The 17,861-nt window shown below is 46.4% G+C and overlaps 1 protein-coding gene across 1 annotated transcript in view; it reads left to right on the top strand.

Annotated features, from left to right (window-relative positions):
* Window positions 1-17,861, top strand: part of LOC127184032 (collagen alpha-4(VI) chain-like) — a 97,345-nt gene that overhangs the window by 2,802 nt on the left and 76,682 nt on the right. The window contains exons 2-7 of the mRNA XM_051140247.1: window positions 268-870; window positions 3,159-3,746; window positions 5,217-5,822; window positions 7,247-7,879; window positions 11,458-12,003; window positions 12,622-13,176. Coding sequence (XP_050996204.1) covers window positions 268-870; window positions 3,159-3,746; window positions 5,217-5,822; window positions 7,247-7,879; window positions 11,458-12,003; window positions 12,622-13,176 — 3,531 coding nt within the window. The remainder of the gene's footprint in view (window positions 1-267; window positions 871-3,158; window positions 3,747-5,216; window positions 5,823-7,246; window positions 7,880-11,457; window positions 12,004-12,621; window positions 13,177-17,861) is intronic.

Below are 17,861 nucleotides of genomic sequence, written 5' to 3'. Positions count from 1 at the left end.
CTGCCGGTATGGAGAACCTGCTGTGGGGCATAATTAAAGGTTCAGGGTCTGAGAAGAGAAGGGAAAGGTGTCAGGTAAACAAGGATAGACGGGGCGGGGCGGGGTGGGGGTGGGGGCAAAGGAAAGAGTAGCGCATCTGGGTTGCTTACTGTCAGAGAACCGCGCCAGGTCACCTGTGGGGGAAGAGGGCTCTGCACCGAACGAGACTGGTTCTCAGCCAGCAGCTGTCAACGTGTACTTTTAAACTCAGGTGCTTCTCTTTTGAAGCCTGCAGGGAGGCCTCCGTGGGAGACGTCGTGTTTCTGGTGCACAGCAGCATCAACCCGCAGCAGGCCCACAGAGTGCGGAACTTCTTGTATGCCTTGGCAAACACTTTCCACGTCGGCAGAGACACCATCCGTGTGAGTCTGGCCCAGTACAACGATACACCCGCTTCTGAGTTCCTGCTCTCTACTTACCACAGCAAAGGCGAGGTGTTGAGACACATCCAGCGACTTCAGTTTAAGCCCGGAGGCAACAAGATGGGCCAGGCCCTGTGGTACATTCTAGAATATCACTTCCGGGAAGGAGCTGGGAGCCGGGCAAGCCAAGGGGTACCCCAGATGGCCGTGGTGATGACCAGTGGTCCAGCTGAGGACCACCTCCGTGAAGCAGTCGAAGCTTTCAGGAGGGCAGGAATCTTGCTATATGCTATTGGTGTGAAAGAGGCAGCTCGCGCAGAGCTCAGGGAGATCACCAGTAGTCCCAAGGATAAGTTCGCCTTTTTTGTTCCCAACTTCTCTGGCCTACCAGGCCTTGTCCAGAAGCTGCGGCAAGAACTCTGTGGCACTCTCGCAAAGGCGGCTAGGCCCACTGAGCGCGAATCTTCAGGTACCTTCTTTTTCTTTTTCTTTCTCACATCTCTTGACTACTCTCATCTTCATATGTGTGTGTATTGAATGCAGAGATTACAATGTCACCAAGCAAGTTGTATCTCTGTTTCTTCAACCATTGACCACGTCTCATTCATCCCATGGGCCTTGGGCCATGCGCAGAAAGAGTGTAGGCCCAGTTTTGAAGGAAGGACTATTTGTTGCCAGGACGGTATTCATTTTCCCTGGGTTTACCTGCCCATCTTGCTTGGCCAAGGGGCCACAGGAGGTGACTGGACCAGGAGGTCGCCAGGATGTTTGCTTGCTTCATTATTAGCATGTTGGTTAAGAGGGACACAGTTTGGAGAAAAGAAAGACCTGGGCTTAGATCCTTGTCTTTCACTTCTGGTGTCATCTTGGGCGAGCCATTTAACCTCTCGGAATCTGAATTTTCTTCCTAGGGTGATACTGCCTATCCTTGGAGAGCTGAAAGCACTAAACAAAATCGTATAGTTAAAAAAGCTTGGCACAGTGGCTGCACATCCAGGGGTACTCATGGGCACTTCCTCGTGTTTTGCCTGTTGGCGCCTGTGAGTGGACATGCCTGTGATAGAACCCAAACTGATGAAAATTCTCCATAAATTAGTTACTTAGCTTTACTAGAAGAATTACAACCTTGTTTTTAAAAATTCTCTTAATGCATTCATTTTAGATTTGTGGACACCAACACAGGATTTCCTAAAGCATAAACTTCAAGTAGAGAAAGATATGACTGTGTATGGTCTCATCAAAACCCACAGGAAGACAGGCCTTCGTTATCTCATCTTGTGATAGTTCCCTATAAAAGCATATGAATTGGAAGAAGTGCTAAAACTTGTCTCCTCAGTGCAGCAGTATGTGGCATTCCTGTGGCCACACAGATATCGCATGTTTTTAAACCAGCGCTTCAAGGTTTACAGAGATATTTTATGTATGTGGCCATCGCTACCACCTGCTCGATGCTCTGCAGCAGTGGCTCTCAGCCTTCCTGACACCGCAGCCCTTTCATACGCTTCCTCACATTGTGGTGACCCCCCCCACAAGATTATTTTCACTGCTACTTCATAACTGCAATTTTGCTACTGTTACAAATCATAATGTAAGCATCTCTGTTTTCTGATGGCCTTAGGGGCCGCCTGTGAAAGGGCCATTGGACTCCTAAAGGGGTTGTGACCCACAGGTTGAGAACCACCACTTTCTACTCTTCCAGCCTTGCTTCAATTATTCATCAGGCTGATCCTACTGCCTCAATTTTGTAAATAAGTATGGTGACTAGTATTGCTATTTTTTGCACTTTTCAGGTGAGGAAACTGAGGCTAAAGGTACCACAAGTGTGTGGTAGAGCTAAAGAGTTGTTTCCTAGGATGGTGAGACCCATTTTCTAGGGCAGGTATGTCAGACCGTTTCCAGAAGCAGAACCCACAACAAGAACTGGAATAGACAGAATGTAATGAAGTTTTCCTGTGGAGGGACAGTCAATAAGGCTCTGCTAGGCAGAGATGCAGAAAGAAGGAAGGAAGGAATGAATGAAGGAAGGAAGGGTGTCAACTCTGCCAGAAATTCCTCAAAGCCTAGTGTTGTCCTGATCCTTTGTGGGACCTCAAAGAACAGATGTTATGTTTTGGGTTGGCTTGACCCTGGATCTAGGTCCAGCAAGAAACTGGCTTTTATCAAAGTGAGAAAAAGGCAGTGGCCGGAGGGAAGTCTTCCAAAGAACGATGCTTAGAAACAGCCAGAAGGAACCAGGAGCTCCTGGGCAGAGTGGCAGTGTCTGGTACAACAGATGTTCTTCAAAACACCCACGAGTGTGTATGGACTGGTGTAGAGATAACAGTGGGGTAGACAAGAAAAGTCTCAAAGACGAGAGTGACAGATCGCAGGGCTGCTAAATGGTAGAATGGCAGTGAGACCTACAAAAGAAGACGGGACAAGTCCTAGCTCTGGCCTGTCAGTGCTAACACATGCCTGGGGTTGCGGCTGGCATCCGAAGAGGGGAGACGGATGGCTTATCTCGACTGGAGAGAAGAGCATCTTTCCCTCTTGCAGTATGCTGTTAAACATTTCAAGAGGTTTATCTTCTTGATGTGAGTCTGGGGATTGTCCAGTGGCTTTCATGGCTGGAGGCAGCAGGAACAGTAGAGCAGGCCTGGGAAGGTGAGGGGCGGAGGGCTTCGCCATTGTCCTTTCTTTCTGTTCATTCTCTGCTTTCCTGACTCTATTTAGAACAAAACCTCTGAGACTTAATTCCTTTTACCTTCTTTCTTGCAGCTTGTGCAGAGGCATCCCTGGCTGATATTGTGTTTATAGTGGACAGCTTAACTAGCATTGGACCGCAGAACTTCCAGAAAGTAAAGGATTTCCTTCTGTCTGTTGTCACGGGGCTTGACATCAGCAGTGATCGGGTCCAAGTGGGGCTGGTCCAGTATAGTGATAACATCTACCCAGCCTTTCAGCTGAAACAGTCTTCTCTGAAGAGCATGGTCCTGGACCAGATCCGGAATCTGTCCTATAACACAGGGGGCACAAATACAGGAAGTGCCCTAGAATTCATCAGGACCAACTACTTGACTGAGATGAGTGGCAGCCGGGCCAAGGATGGGGTCCCTCAGATAGTTATCCTGGTGACAGACGGGGAGTCGAGTGATGAGGTCCAGGATGCGGCTGACCAGCTGAAAAGGGATGGAGTCTTTGTGTATGTGGTGGGCATCAACGTGCAAGATGTCCAAGAGTTGCAGAAAATAGCCAGTGAGCCGTTTGAGAAGTTCCTCTTCACCACAGAAGGCTTCAGCATCCTGCAGGAGCTCTCAGGAAGCCTCCTTCAGGTTCTGTGTTTGACCATGGAGAGACAGGCGAAAAGTAAGCCGTGCTCAAACGACCATTCCAGATCCGCCACTGAACTACATGTAGTAACGAGCTTCCAAGGGGGCATGAAGCTTTACTAATCACGGGCATGCGCCACCACGCCCGGCTGAAGCCATATTTTTTAAATCTTGCCTCTGCCATATTTTCATTACTGTCAGGTCCAAAGGAAACTTTGGCTCCCCAAACTCCAAAAGGCAATCCATATATCCAGAAGGAGCTCCGCAGGACTGTAGGAGGATTTCTGGTAGTTAGACAAAAGCCAGCCGTCTCCAGGAGCTTGTGAAACTGGTTCCCATCTGCCAAAATAAGCTATGTCCCTTACCTCTGGCAGAAAGGCCAGATGGCTACCTGTGGCACCTGTTAGCATGTCACAGTGCATGCTGGCCTCCAGGCTCCCTGTTATACACTTCAGAGTCTGTGCTAGCATCCTATCCTTCTTCCCCTCCTCCCCTCCTCTCCTCCTCCCCTCCTCCCTTCCTCCCCTCCCCTAAGCCCTCTCTAGCTCATGGGCTTGCCTCCCCTTCTGTCCTCAGGCTTTTTTGTTTGTTTGTTTGTTTTGTTTTTTGTTTTTTGAGTCAGGGTTTCTCTGTGTAGCCTTGACTATCCTGGACTCACTTTGTAGACCAGGCTGGCCTTGAACTCACAGTGATCCACCTGCCTCTGCCTCTCAAGTGCTGGGATTAAAGGCGTGCACCACCACTGCCCGTCCTGTCCTCAGGCTTCTTATAGCCAGCTGTTCTCACTGTTGTCTGCTCTGGCTAGGCTCTATCTCTTGCTATCCTGCTAGCTCCACTAGTCTCCTCCTCTCTCCCGCTTCCGTAGCCCTGACCATGTCCAGTTCTGCTGGCCGTGTCCAGCCTACTTCTTTCTCCCTCTGCTCTGGACTCTTCCAGATGCCTCTAGACAGTTTCTCTCTCCTACGTACAACGAAAGACCCTTCTTCCCCTTAGCCGTAGCCGGAAGCGGGCATGTTGGCAGTTGTAGGAGGCTGAAAGCAGCGTCACTTATCTTCAGTATCCTCAGCTGCATGACGGGGACAGTAATCTGGTAGAAGAAGAATGACTTATGAGGATCAGCTGAGGCAAAGTGTATAAAGCGCTGTGTCTCCCGGAAGCCATGCGGCAGTGGGGGAGTTTCTTGCCTTCCCCACTGGTGGAAGAAGAACAAAAAGTAGATAGCAACGAAGCAGGCCAGAAGAGGAGGAGGAAGAGAAGGGAGAGAGAGAGAAAAAGAAGTGATGGAGGTTAGAGTCCCATGCAGAGGAGAGGCAAGTCCTGGGTGTACAATGTTGTGTAAATACACTGCTCATCCATCTCACTGCCCACACCAAACCATGCTTGTACTCCGTTTAAAAATTTTTTAAAATTTTGTTTATTTATTTATTTATTTATTTGTACTCCATTTTTTTCATAAGAATTGACTCGATTTATCTTTTCCTCTCATCTCCCCCCCCCCCCCTTCTAGCGTCTACCAAGACCTATGCAGACGTGGTTTTTCTTGCTGACACCTCCCAGGAGACATCCCAGGCCAGTTTCCAGTGGATGCAGAATTTCATCTCTAGAATTATTGGCACCCTGGAGGTTGGCAAAGACAAGTACCGGATAGGGTTGGCTCAGTATGGCGATCAAGGCTACACTGAGTTTTTGTTCGACACCTACAAGACCCGGAATGAGATGACCACGCACATCCGTGAGCACTTGGTGCTTCGGGGTGGCTCAAGGCGAACAGGCCAAGGCCTGCGGTTTCTTCGTCAGACCTTCTTCCAGGAGGCAGCAGGAAGCCGGTTCTTACAGGGCGTCCCCCAGTACGCGGTGGTCATTACCTCAGGCAAATCTGAGGATGAGGTCGGAGATGCCGCACAGACCCTGAGGAAGAGAGGCGTGGACATCGTGTCTGTGGGGGTGCAGGGCTCCGACAGGACGGAACTAGAGAGGATAGGCTCTCTAGTGCTCGTGTCTGACCTGCAGGGAGAAGATGGAGCCAGTCAGCTAACGCAGGACGTGACTGAGGTGATCCAGGGGACCTGGCAGCCTAAGGTCATGATGGAGGTTACGGAGGGGGCTGCAGGAGGTAAGGAGGCCCGATACATGCCTATGTGAGGCACCAGGAAGTCACAGCACGTGAAGGAAATCTGTGGGCCTGGCGGTGTAGTTCAACTGGTAGAATGCTTGCCTAGCATGCCTTAAGGCTTGGCTTAGATCTCTCAGCAGCGCATAAACGGGTACAACGGCGCATGCGCATGCCTGCAACCTCAGCATGTAGGCGTAGACGCAGGAGGATCTGAAGGTCAAGGTCATGCTTCATCAGTTACATATTGTATTTGATACCAGTCTGGGCTACATGAGCCCCTGTTTAAAAAAAAAAAAAGGTAGAAGAAGAGGAGGAAGAGAAGGAAGAAATGGTTGCGAAGCAGACGGAGGCAGAGGAAGCATTCTGCATTCCTTAGTATGAGGGACTTGTCCCTGTATATTAGGGAAGAGAAAAGGGACATGGAAACACCCCAAGTGGACATCTGTGGTCACCACTGCTATGCTGCTCAGGCCATCTGTGTCAGCGGTTGGAAATGATAATTTATCCTCACGAATTGGGTTAGCAGGAAGTCCAGTGGCTGAGATGTGTTGACCTTACCTGAGGTTTAGATGGGGGTTGGCTCTGCTTATGACGTCATCCAGCTACTCTGAGCAAATTCTTTTTTGAGACAAAGTCTCGCTAGATAGACCAAGCTGGCTTTGAACTTGTGGTTCTCTGCCCCAGCCTCCCAAGGCCTGGTATTATAGGAATGCCTCACCCTGTCCAGTTACCCAATATTTGGAGAAAGACTTTCACAGGCATTGCAGAATTTCATTGAAATAACACGAAGAGGGGAAATATAATGAAATAAAAGACATTTCAGACCCCTAAAGATACTTTGACTTGCTGGGCATGGTGGTGCACGCCTTTAAAACCAGCACTTGGGAGGCAGAGGCAGGTGGGTCTCTGTGAGTTCGAGGCCAGCCTGGTCTACAAAGCAAGTCTAGGACAGCCAAGGCTACACAGAGAAACCTTGTCTCGAAAAACAAAAACAAAAACAAAAACAAAAAACAAACAAACAAAAAGATACTTTGACTCAGAGTGTCCCTGAAGGTGGAAAAATGAAGGAAAGGCCAGCCAACATCCTGAGCTTCTAATATCGTTAGACAAACCGGAAGATGATCTTGAGTGATTTTATGATGGGTGTCTGTATCTCTATATATTTTGAAAGAGGTGTGGATTTTTTATTTTTATTTTTGGATGAGACTTTTGGGACAGGCATGAACCTCTTAATGTACTTTGACTGTGATGTCAGAAAAAAAAAAAGACTTTCTCTAAATTCTAAAGCATGCAAGTAGAAGTTAGCACGCTGTAACTTGAAACCTTAAACTCGTTGTTGCTGCAGATAGCCCATGCCACCGCGCGAGTGCTTTCCTCACTGCTCCATTCTCATACTGAAAACTGTTCTGTCTTTTGGTTCCCAGCCTGCCTGACTGCCATTCCAGCTGACTTGGTGTTCCTCATTGAAGAATTTAGCAAGGTCAGGCAATCCAATTTCCGACAAGTTGTCCGTTTCTTGAAGAACATCGTTCACTCTCTCAATATCCGTCCTGACGTCACAAGGATCAGCTTGGTCTTTTACGATGAGGAACCGCGGCTGGAGTTTTCCCTGGATACGTTTCAAAACGCTGCCCAAGTCATACACCATCTGGACAAGCTGACTTTCCGAGGAGGAAGAGGAGGGATGAAGGCAGGCGCTGCTTTGGATTTCCTGAGGGGTCAAGTTTTCATTCCAGAGAAGGGTAGCCGGTCCAGTCGAGGCGTGCAGCAGATCGCGGTGGTCCTCATGGAAGGTCCCTCTCTAGACAACGTGTCTGCGCCCGCTTCTCACCTCCGCAGGGCCGGGGTCACCATCTATGCAGTGGGCATCCAGCCTGCCTCTGAGAGTAAGGACCTGGAGAAGATTGCCACCTACCCTCCCTGGAAGCACGTCATCCTTCTAGAGTCCTTTCTGCAACTCGCCATTGTGGGAAACAAACTTAAAACCAGGCTCTGTCCTGAGTGTGTGGGCAGATTTTATCCTCAGATGAGTTGCACCCCACAGAAAGTACAAGAAGGTAGGAGGGTTTGCCTGTGTTTGGGCTGTGTGTGTGTGTGTGTGTGTGTGTGTGTATGTGTGTGTGTCTTTGTGTGTGTGTATGTGTGTGTATATGTGTGTGTGTATGTGTGTGTGGGTGTGTATGCGTATGTGTGTATATATGTGTATGTGTGTGTGTATATATGTGTATGTGTGTGGATGTGTGTGTCTGTGTGCGTGTGCCCTTCTTGTCTCTTTCCCATCATGAAAAAAAAATATTGGGGTAAGTTCATTAAAAAACAGAAACCGCAAGCTAGAAAACTTTTATTTTGTCTTGGTTCTGAACAGTGCAGAGGAAGGGGTTTGGTTCTTAGGAGGTGTCTTACTTTTTGAAAAAGGGTCTCTTGAGACACAGGCTGGCCTCAAATATCTACAAGCTGAAACTGATCTAGGACTCCTTGTCCTCTGCCTCCACCCCTCATGTGCAGGGACTACAGGCGTATTACCACATCTGGCTTACATATGTAAATGTTAGATGTCTTTGGCTGTTTCAAGGCCTTTGTGTCTGCTTCTCTATTTTTTTCTCTCCCCTGCTAGAATTTCTTAGACTCAACTTAGCATAATAGATTTAAATTAAAATTACTGAAATGCAGATTATTGATTTAAAATTCAAGCCTGTGATTATGTCTTCAGGGGGAAAATCACTGAAGTTTTATTTTTAAAAAAAGATTTGTCATATATACACAGTGTTTTGCCTGTATGTATACCAGAAGAGGGCACCAGATCTCATTATAGATTGTTGTAAGCCACCATGTAGTTGCTGGGAATTGAACTCAGGACCTTTGGAAGAGCAGCCAGTGCTCTTAACCTCTGAGCCATCTCTTTAGCCTCGAGGTTATATATTTTTAAAAAGCACTAAATGATTTTTCATGTTTTCCTGATTTCTTGTCTTGAGGTCTAGAAATATGAATTATACAAATGAGTCTCCATCTTTGCCCTTGACCTGTATTTTTAGTGCCTCTTTCTGTTCTGGGAATGAGAAATTTGTTAAAGATGGTTTTCATTTCCTGGTCCATTTCCTGCTTATATTCTATTGGGCAGAAGAGGAGGAAAAGAGTGCAGCTAATTCACAAATGGTCTGAAGAGTCTGAGAGCTGACTCCTGTCCCAGGCTGCACAGCAGCTAAGAAGGGGCCTGGACTCAGGAAAATCATCCAAAGACTAGAGTTTGGAGGAAGCTGAGACATTAACAGAAGCTTTGATGATTTTACCAGAATTCTTTCTGGATAATCATAATGATCCAAATATTTACAAATTATTGATCAATATCCCCCCTCTCTCTGTTTCTCTCTCTCTCTCTCTGTCCCTGTCTCTGTCTGTCTGTCTGTCTGTCTGTCTGTCTGTCTCTGTCTCTCTCTCTCACACACACACACACAAAGGGGCATACATGCATGCACACACATGTGTTTATGCATGCACACATGTACATGCATGCCTTTTAAACACTTGGTGAAAACTGGGCGAGGTAGTGCACACCTGTAATCCCAGCACTCAGGAGGCAGAGGCAGGCAAATCTCTGTGAGTTCGAGGCCAGACAGGTCTACAAAGCAAGTCCAGGAGAGCCAAGGCTACACAGAAAAAAACTGTCATGAAAAACCAACCAACCAACCAAAACCCACTTGGTGAGTGTAATCCGTGTGGGTGCTCAGTAGCAGCCCGACGCTAATATGACTGAGCTTAAGGAAATAGCAAGCAACAAGATATTCTTCAGATATGAGTCTAACTCATTGGCAGCCATTCGCCAGGAAGTCATTCAGGACATCTGCTCCTCAGAGAGTAAGAATTAAAAATATGATCATATATTAACTATACACAATAAAAAGAGTGCAGCTAATTCACAAATGGTCTGAAGGGTCTGAGAGCTGACTCCTGTCCTAGGCTCCTCAGGAGCACACGAAGAGCCTGAGTATTGGCTTAGCATGTTGGTCTCTTGTTGTGTGAGCTGGATGCAGACATTCCTTCCTACATAGTGGCCCCTCTCTCTGTCTCCAGACAGCCATCTGCCTGTCACCTCCCATAGGTGTAAACACAAAGACACAACTCTTACTTTATAGGTGAGATGATCTGTTCTGGAACCAAATATGAGTAACAATGACACAGTGTCTTAGACGACACAGTGTCTTAGTTATTACTCTATTGGTGTGAAGAGATGCCATGACCGAGACAACTCTTATAAACGAAAGCAGTTGAGTGGGGCCTTGATTACAGTTTCATCATGGCAGACAGTCTGGTGTTCCACAGGCAGGCATGGTGCTGGAGCAGTAAGAGAAGAGCTTTTACATCCTGAACAACAGACAGACAGACAGACAGACAGACAGACACACACGCACGCATACAGAGAGAGAGAGAGAGAGACAGAGAGACAGAGACAGACAGACAGACAGACACAAACAGAGACAGACAGACACACACACACATACACAGACATTGGGCCTGGCATGTGCTTTTGAAACTTTAAAGCCCACTCCCAGTGACACACCTCCTCAGATAAGGGCACACTTCCTTCGCACTAGTGCACAGCAGGTAATCAAGGATTCAGATACGACAGCCTATAGGGACTGGTCTTATTCTAACCAGCACACACAGGAACACAAGTTTAGGGTACCCCAAATTCCATGCTCTAACATGGTAACAATCTGATGCAACTTAATAGTATTGGAGCAAAGAGAGCCGTTGATTGCAGCTCTTATCAAACACAGTGGTGGAAAGATTGGGTGGTGGGTTAGAGCCGTGGGGGGGTGGGAATCTCTGCTGGAGGCCTCAACTGCTGTCTGATGGCACACTTAGGCTTTTGGTTGCTAGAGGGTAGTGATCCACCAAGCCAGTACATTCAGAAGGCTTTAGCCTGGGGCCTGGAGAGAGGGCTGAGCGCTGCAGATCACAGGGATGCCAGCACTTGTCCGCATGGCCGAACTCAGAGGACACTGGGAAGGGAGTAGAGATGGGAGAGTGTAAGGGTATATAGCAAGTAGGAGATGAGAGTTAGCCTAAGGTTTGGCTGCAGGAAAACTCAGACCTAGTTCTGCTGAGGCCTCAGGGAGGCTATGGGGAACTCACCTAAGAGTTGTCCTACCCAAGGGTGGGGGAGCTAGGATATGTATGTATGTATGTATGTATGTATGTATGTGTGTGTGTGTATGTATGTATGTATGTGTGTGTGTGTGTATGTATGTATGTATGTATGTATGTATATACATATGTACACATACATATATATGTTTGTTTGTTTGTTTGAGACAGGGTCTCAGTATATAGCCCTGCCTGGCCTGGAACTCACAGAGATCCACCTGCCTCTGCCTCCTGAGTGCTGGGATTAAAAGCATGCACCACCACACCCTGCTAAGAGCTGGGGCATTTAACCAACCCTGCCAGCTATTGGCTAGTGGCTGCTACTAGTCTCCCTCCTGGCATTATGGTCTGCCCAGTATGAGGCTTATGGTGCTCCAGGCTCAGAGGATTGCGGGTGCTGAGGGAGTAGGGTGGTGCTTGGGATCAGTGGTTTTGGCTACCTCCTCCTGACAGTCTGGCCTAATGGGCGTGGCTTCTTCTCATTGGCCAGGCTGCACGCATGTGGAGAAGGCAGACATTTACTTCCTTATTGATGGGTCTGGTAGCATCAGACAAAATGACTTCACTGAAATGAAGAAGTTCATGAAGGAGGCGATAAAGATGTTCCACATTGGGCCTGACAGAGTACGCTTTGGAGTCGTTCACTACTCAGACAGAATTATAAGCCGGTTTTTACTCAGCCAGTATGCCAGCGTGGCAGAGCTGAGGACAGCTATCGACAACATCCAACAGAGAGGAGGTGGCACCACAACTGGTGAGGCCTTAAGAGAAATGACCTTGATCTTCAAAAACACTGCCAGAATCAGCGTTGCCCGATACCTCATCGTCATCACTGATGGTCAGTCCTCAGACCCGGTGGCTGAGGCTGCACAGGGCTTGAGGGACATTGGCATCAACATTTATGCCATTGGAGTCAGAGACGCTAATATGACTGAGCTTAAGGAAATAGCAAGCAACAAGATATTCTTCGTATATGAGTTTGACTCATTGGCAGCCATTCGCCAGGAAGTCATTCAGGACATCTGCTCCTCAGAGAGTAAGAATTAAAAATATGATCATATATTAATTATGCACAATAATGGCTTTCATTATGATATTTCATTTATGTATATTTTTTTATTGTATTCACCCCATTATTTTTTCTGGCTCTCTCTTATTTCTGTTGATCTCTCTCTTGTTCCTAACCATCCCCCTTCTATTTTTGTGTCTCTTCTCTCTTTTTTCCTTTTTTCCTTGCCCTCTGTGTTTGTGACTCAGTGGAATTCATGAGAGTTGCAATGGGAGCATGGGTGAGAGGTTATTATCAGGAGCTTGGGCACCTTGCCAGGGGCTCTAGCACTGATCTAGCTAATGGATCTTTAATTACTTGAATGGTCTTTATTCTCTTATGTAATTACTGGCTGGTTAGTAAGTTTTGAGCACAGAGTGACAGTGACCTGGAATAAACCAAGCTGGTCAAATTTTATATCCTAATCCCACAGCTGCGTCTTATTTTGAGACTAGTTTGTGCTGAGTTGCAGAAAGTTTATTGACCACTCCTCGTTCTCTTTAAAAAATATGTTCATGCTACCCTCAGTTGTTGCTGGGCACTTGTGATCCGCTGGCTCCAGGTTCTGACCAAATGTCCCCTTGTGCTGTCCCTCCCTGCCCTCAGCCTGTAAGAGGCAGAAAGCTGACATCATCTTCTTGATCGATGGCTCAGAATCCATCGCCCCGAAGGACTTTGAAAAGATGAAAGAATTCATGGAAAGGATGGTGAATGAGTCAGATATCAGTGCTGATGAAATTCAGATTGGCCTTCTGCAGTTCAGCTCCGTTCCCCGGGAAGAATTCAGGCTCAACCAGTACTCCTCAAAGGTGGACATCTGCAGAGCCATCTTGAATATGGAACAGATGAATGATGGTACCCGTACTGGGAAAGCCTTGAATTTCACGCTGCCTTTTTTTGACAGTTCAAGAGGAGGGAGACCCAGTGTTCACCAGTATTTGATTGTGATCACCGACGGGGTCTCCCAGGATAACGTAGCCCCCCCAGCCAAAGCCCTCAGAGACAGAAACATAATTATTTTTGCTATCGGGGTGGGAGAGGCTCAGAGAACCCAGCTTCTGGAGATCACTAATGATCAGGACAAAGTGTACCATGAAGAAAATTTTGAGTCCTTGCAGAACCTGGAAAAGGAAATTCTTTATGAGGTCTGTAGTCCCCAAGGTGAGTGACAGAGAAGTTATTTTTGTCTGCAAGCTATTGGAGAGGTCAGGGGCGCTGTAGAACTCCGACCCTGCTAGCTGGGCATGAAGTGGACAGGACGTATCTGTCAGGCCTGAGCTCTTGATGCAACCATGGCTCAGGTTTCCCTGGGCACCATTAATTATCCCTGTGTTGTCACACCATGGTCCCGGAGCCCTGAACATTCTCGGAACTGTCACCACAACTTCTTAATACTCTCCCCTTGTAGTATAGACAAAGCCAGGTGGGAATGTGTGTGCAGAGCTTCCAGAAGGTTGGTGACTATTGACAGGGCACGAGCAGAGAGCCATGTTGTTGAGACAGACTCTTAAGAAGCAGAACCCACCGTCTTCTGTGAAACCCTGCACAGATGCTCGTCTGCCTGTTCTCATTCTGTTTCTAAGCGGCCTTTCTGCCTCACTCCCTAAGGCCCCCACCCCACCTCCCACTCCCTGCCAAGATGGCAAGGTTCAGAGACAGTCTAACCTCATCCTTGCAATCTGGACCCATCACTCTGGGGTGATAGAGATAGAAAAAAAATCTTCATGGATGACTCTACAGTAGGTGTTGGGCGATCACAAACACCTTCATCTTCACAGTAGCTAATACATGCACATGCAGATACACTCGCACACGCACACAGGTACACATACATGCACACAAATACACAGACACACACGAACATAGACACACTCACAGATATACAGACACAGACACACACACATACAGAAACACACAGAACCACACACACACACACACACACACACACACACACACACACACACACTCATATCCCCCACACCCCAAGTTTGAGGACTCAGTCCAGGGGCTTGAATATTCTAGGCAAAGTATTCTGCCATTGTATTCCATCTCAACCTCCCAGGATAGCTAACTTTTTTTCTTCAAATACTTATATTGATTTTATAAAAATGTTTGCTTGTGTGTTTGTGCAACATGTGTGTGCAGTACCCGTGGAGGCCAGAAGAGGGTGCTGTATCCCCTCTAGGACTGGAGTTACAGACTTGTGAGCCACCATATGAGAGAGAATCCAGTGCTCTTAACCATTGAGTTATCTTTCCTCCTCAACAGACTGCCCACCCCTATACTGAATGCAAGGCCTTGTGAGTGCTAAGTAAATACCTTACCATTGAACGGTACCCTCAAGGCAGTTGGTTCTACAGGCTGTGTAGTTCCTCTTATTTTATTGTTATTATTTTTGAGACAGTCCCTGGCTGTCCCTGAACTTGCTAAGTAGACTAAAGCAGCCTTGATCTTTAGAGGTCTACCCACTTCTGCCTTTTGAGTCCTGGGATTGAAGGTATGCGCTGCCTTGCCCAGACACCATCATGTCTTTTGACAAGGTCTTAAAATTTTAAACATGTCTGGATCATCTGAGATCTTTTTAAAATGAAGAACCGGAGCTCAGGGTAGGAGTCCGCATTTTAAAAATTGACTATTCTTTGAAAGTTTTATCCACGTCTCTAATGCATATTGGCCATTTTTATACCCCCTTCACCCCCTCCCATTCCCCTTCCACTCCTGATGGACCCACCCTTCTTGCCAATGTGTGTCCCTGTGTGCTTGTGTGTGTGCGTATGTGTGTGTACATGTGTGTGTATGTGTGCTCGTGCGTGTATATGTATGTGTGTATGTGTGTGTATGTATGTGTGTGTGTGTATGTGTGCATATGTGTGTGTGTGTATGTGTGTCCATGTGTGTGTGTGTGTGCATGTGTGAGACCCACTGAGTTTAACTTGGGTTGACAGCCTGCACATGGATAGGGGTTGTTTGCTGGAGCATGGCAGGAGTCTGTGTATCTAACAAGATGCAGGTAGTACAGATCCTGCAGGTTTGTGAACTGTACTTTGAATAGGGGGGAAGTGTAATATAATTTAGCGAGGCCCAATATAGTCATAGAGTGGAATAGTAGGGGTAATGTCGTATAACATAGCATGGTGCAGAATCATATAGAAGAATTTATAAGGAAACCATAAACTCTACAAAAGATACTATGTATATAGCAGATGATTTTGCTGTTTTATCTCTAAACATATGTTTATATATATGATGATATGAATTATTAATTATTATTATTTTTGAGACAGGGCCTCTCATGGTAGCTCAGCTCATGGGACTCACTGTGTAGCTTGGTAGGCATGGCACTTATGATAATTAGCCATAGCCTTGTGAGTGCCGAGACGACAGGCATGCGCCACCATGCATGGTATTGTAACATTTTACCATTTCGATGCTGAAGAGAAGGGAAGACAAGCTTGTCTTTTCCTCAATTATGTACCTGTTAACAAGGGCCTGTGACCTCCGTTGGCTTTACCAGGAGGCAGAATGTGGGCTTTGGACAGTCACAAAGCACTTGGTATCTTATTTGATTCTTCAAAATCTGAAAGAGCAAGCAGCATTCAAACAAACAAACAAACAAACAAACAAACAACCAGGATGCTCTTTCCAGCGGGAAGCATTGATGTAACTGTCTCATGTGACATGGCTGTAAAGGCAGAGTGACCCCTCTGGCCACTGTGGAGATTCTCATGTTACGCGGTCTGTGTACAGTGCAGCTCTAATGTGTTAGATGGTGTCCATTCCTGGTGAGGTAGATGCCGTCATTACGACACTCAATTTCTACGTGAGAAAAACAGGACTGAGAGTGATTGCAAACAATTGCCCAACAGTTCGGTGTCAAAAGATCAAACAATGCCCGGCACGGTGGCTCATGCCTTTAATCCCAGCACTTGGAGGTGGAGGCAGAGGCAGCTGTGAGATCTAGGCCAGCCATGGTTACATAATGAGACCCTGTTGTGTGTGTGTGTGTGTGTGTGAGAGAGAGAGAGAGAGAGAGAGAGAGAGAGAGAGAGAGAGAGAGAGAGAGAGAGCGCAACACTGAATTGGGTGTGGTGGTGTACAACTGTAATCCTAGAATTTGGAGGTGGAGGCAGGAGATCAGTGCCAAGTCAGGGTCATTTTGGTTTTAGGTCAACCTCAGCTACACAGAGGGTTCAAGGATAGGCTGGCTACACGTGATCCTGTCTCAAAAGCAAACATGGAAAACAAACAGGGATTGGGGCGTTGCCGTAGTCAGAGAAGTGCTTGTCACAAAAAGCATAAGGACCCTAGAATTCAGATCTGAATACAAGCGTGGTGGTATACACCTATAATCCCAGGGCTGGGGAGGCAGAAACAGGAAGGTTCTTGGGGCTAGCTGAATCAGTGGGCTTTGGGATCAGCCAAAGACCTTAGTCTAAAAAAAAAAAAAAAAAACAAAAAAACTTTGTCTCAAAAAGAAAAGAAAAAAAAAAGACCAAATGCTTGAGAGAGACACCCAGTGTCAACATCTGGGCCCCACGTCACCATACAGGCAAGCACATGAATACATGCAAATACTTGAACACGCACACATGAACTTGTACATACACACACATGCAAACCCAACCCCCCAAACAACGGCAAAGCTCACATACCTAATCACTACTTACACACATAGAGACTTTGTGTAAGAAACTGGGGCCTAAGAATTGCCAGGCTTCATTATGGAAGACTCATTTGGGGTCCCTGGACCCTATCAAAGGCTTAAAGTCTACTTTTGTGAATTATTAAATTAGTGTCCTTGCTTGTGCTGCTTCAAGATGCTTATTGCTCTGAAGTTGCCCAGTGAATTTGGAAATTATTTAAAACAAACACAATGGTGTTGTAGGGTATTTGATCACACTGTGAACCTGAAACTGTGTACTAGAAAAACCTGTTTCTAGTTGTGGTTTGGCTTAGCCCTAGCACACACCTTTAATCCAAGAGCTTTCTGTTTGAAGATTGTAAACAGGATTAAATAAAGTCAACCATAGGTCATGAGATGGAGCAAGCATCATTGGTGGGAATGAACATTGGAAAAAACCATAGAGAGTAAGAGGAAGTCAGTAGGATGGACAGAGAGACACACAGGAAGTAGAAGGGAGGGACATTCAGTTTGAGGGTTTTTTGAGATGGTGGGAAAGGAATTTTCTTGCTTCCTCTGAGGAGGAAGGTCAGTTGGGTGCTTTCTTTGTCTCTTTGAGCTAGCAGGCTTTGACCCCAGCATCTGGCTCCTGAGTTTTAACTAGTAAAATTGAACAATTGAGATTTTGTTAAAAACAACACAAGGGTGCAATTATTTTTTAAAAGTGGAGGCTGAGGTGTAGTTCAGTGGTAGAGCACACTTGCTTTAAACCAAACCAAACAAAGCAAAACAAAAGTTGTAAAACAAAACAAAAAAGCAAGTATCATGGGACGCCCTGCATGTTGTAGTTCAAATTCTTCAGGCATCAAAGTCTTGTATTTGCTTTCTTTGCAGGTGAGCAGTAGCCACCTTTTCTTTCCATCAATCTTGTACTGGGTGCATTAGGGTTCTTGTTCATTTCAGCTTTGATTTAACTTTTTGATGAAATTGGGCCAGACGCTTTAGTAACAGTCAGGAACTAATTTATCACAGAATTATAGAATCACAAAGCTGAAAAGGCCTGGAGATTGCCTGCTAAGATCCAACCCTCTCCATTAACAGGAAAGAAAATGGTTCCTCGCTTTTATGAATCACTGAATAAAGCAAGCTGAGAAGGTTCTAGGGCATGTAAATTAGAAACACAGTCATATCCATATGACAAAGCAATAGTTCTCTTGTATAAGAC

Source organism: Acomys russatus, chromosome 32 (genome assembly GCF_903995435.1).
Source record: "Acomys russatus chromosome 32, mAcoRus1.1, whole genome shotgun sequence".
In the NCBI taxonomy this organism is placed as follows: Eukaryota; Metazoa; Chordata; class Mammalia; order Rodentia; family Muridae; genus Acomys; species Acomys russatus.
This window is presented reverse-complemented; position numbering and strand designations above follow the sequence as displayed.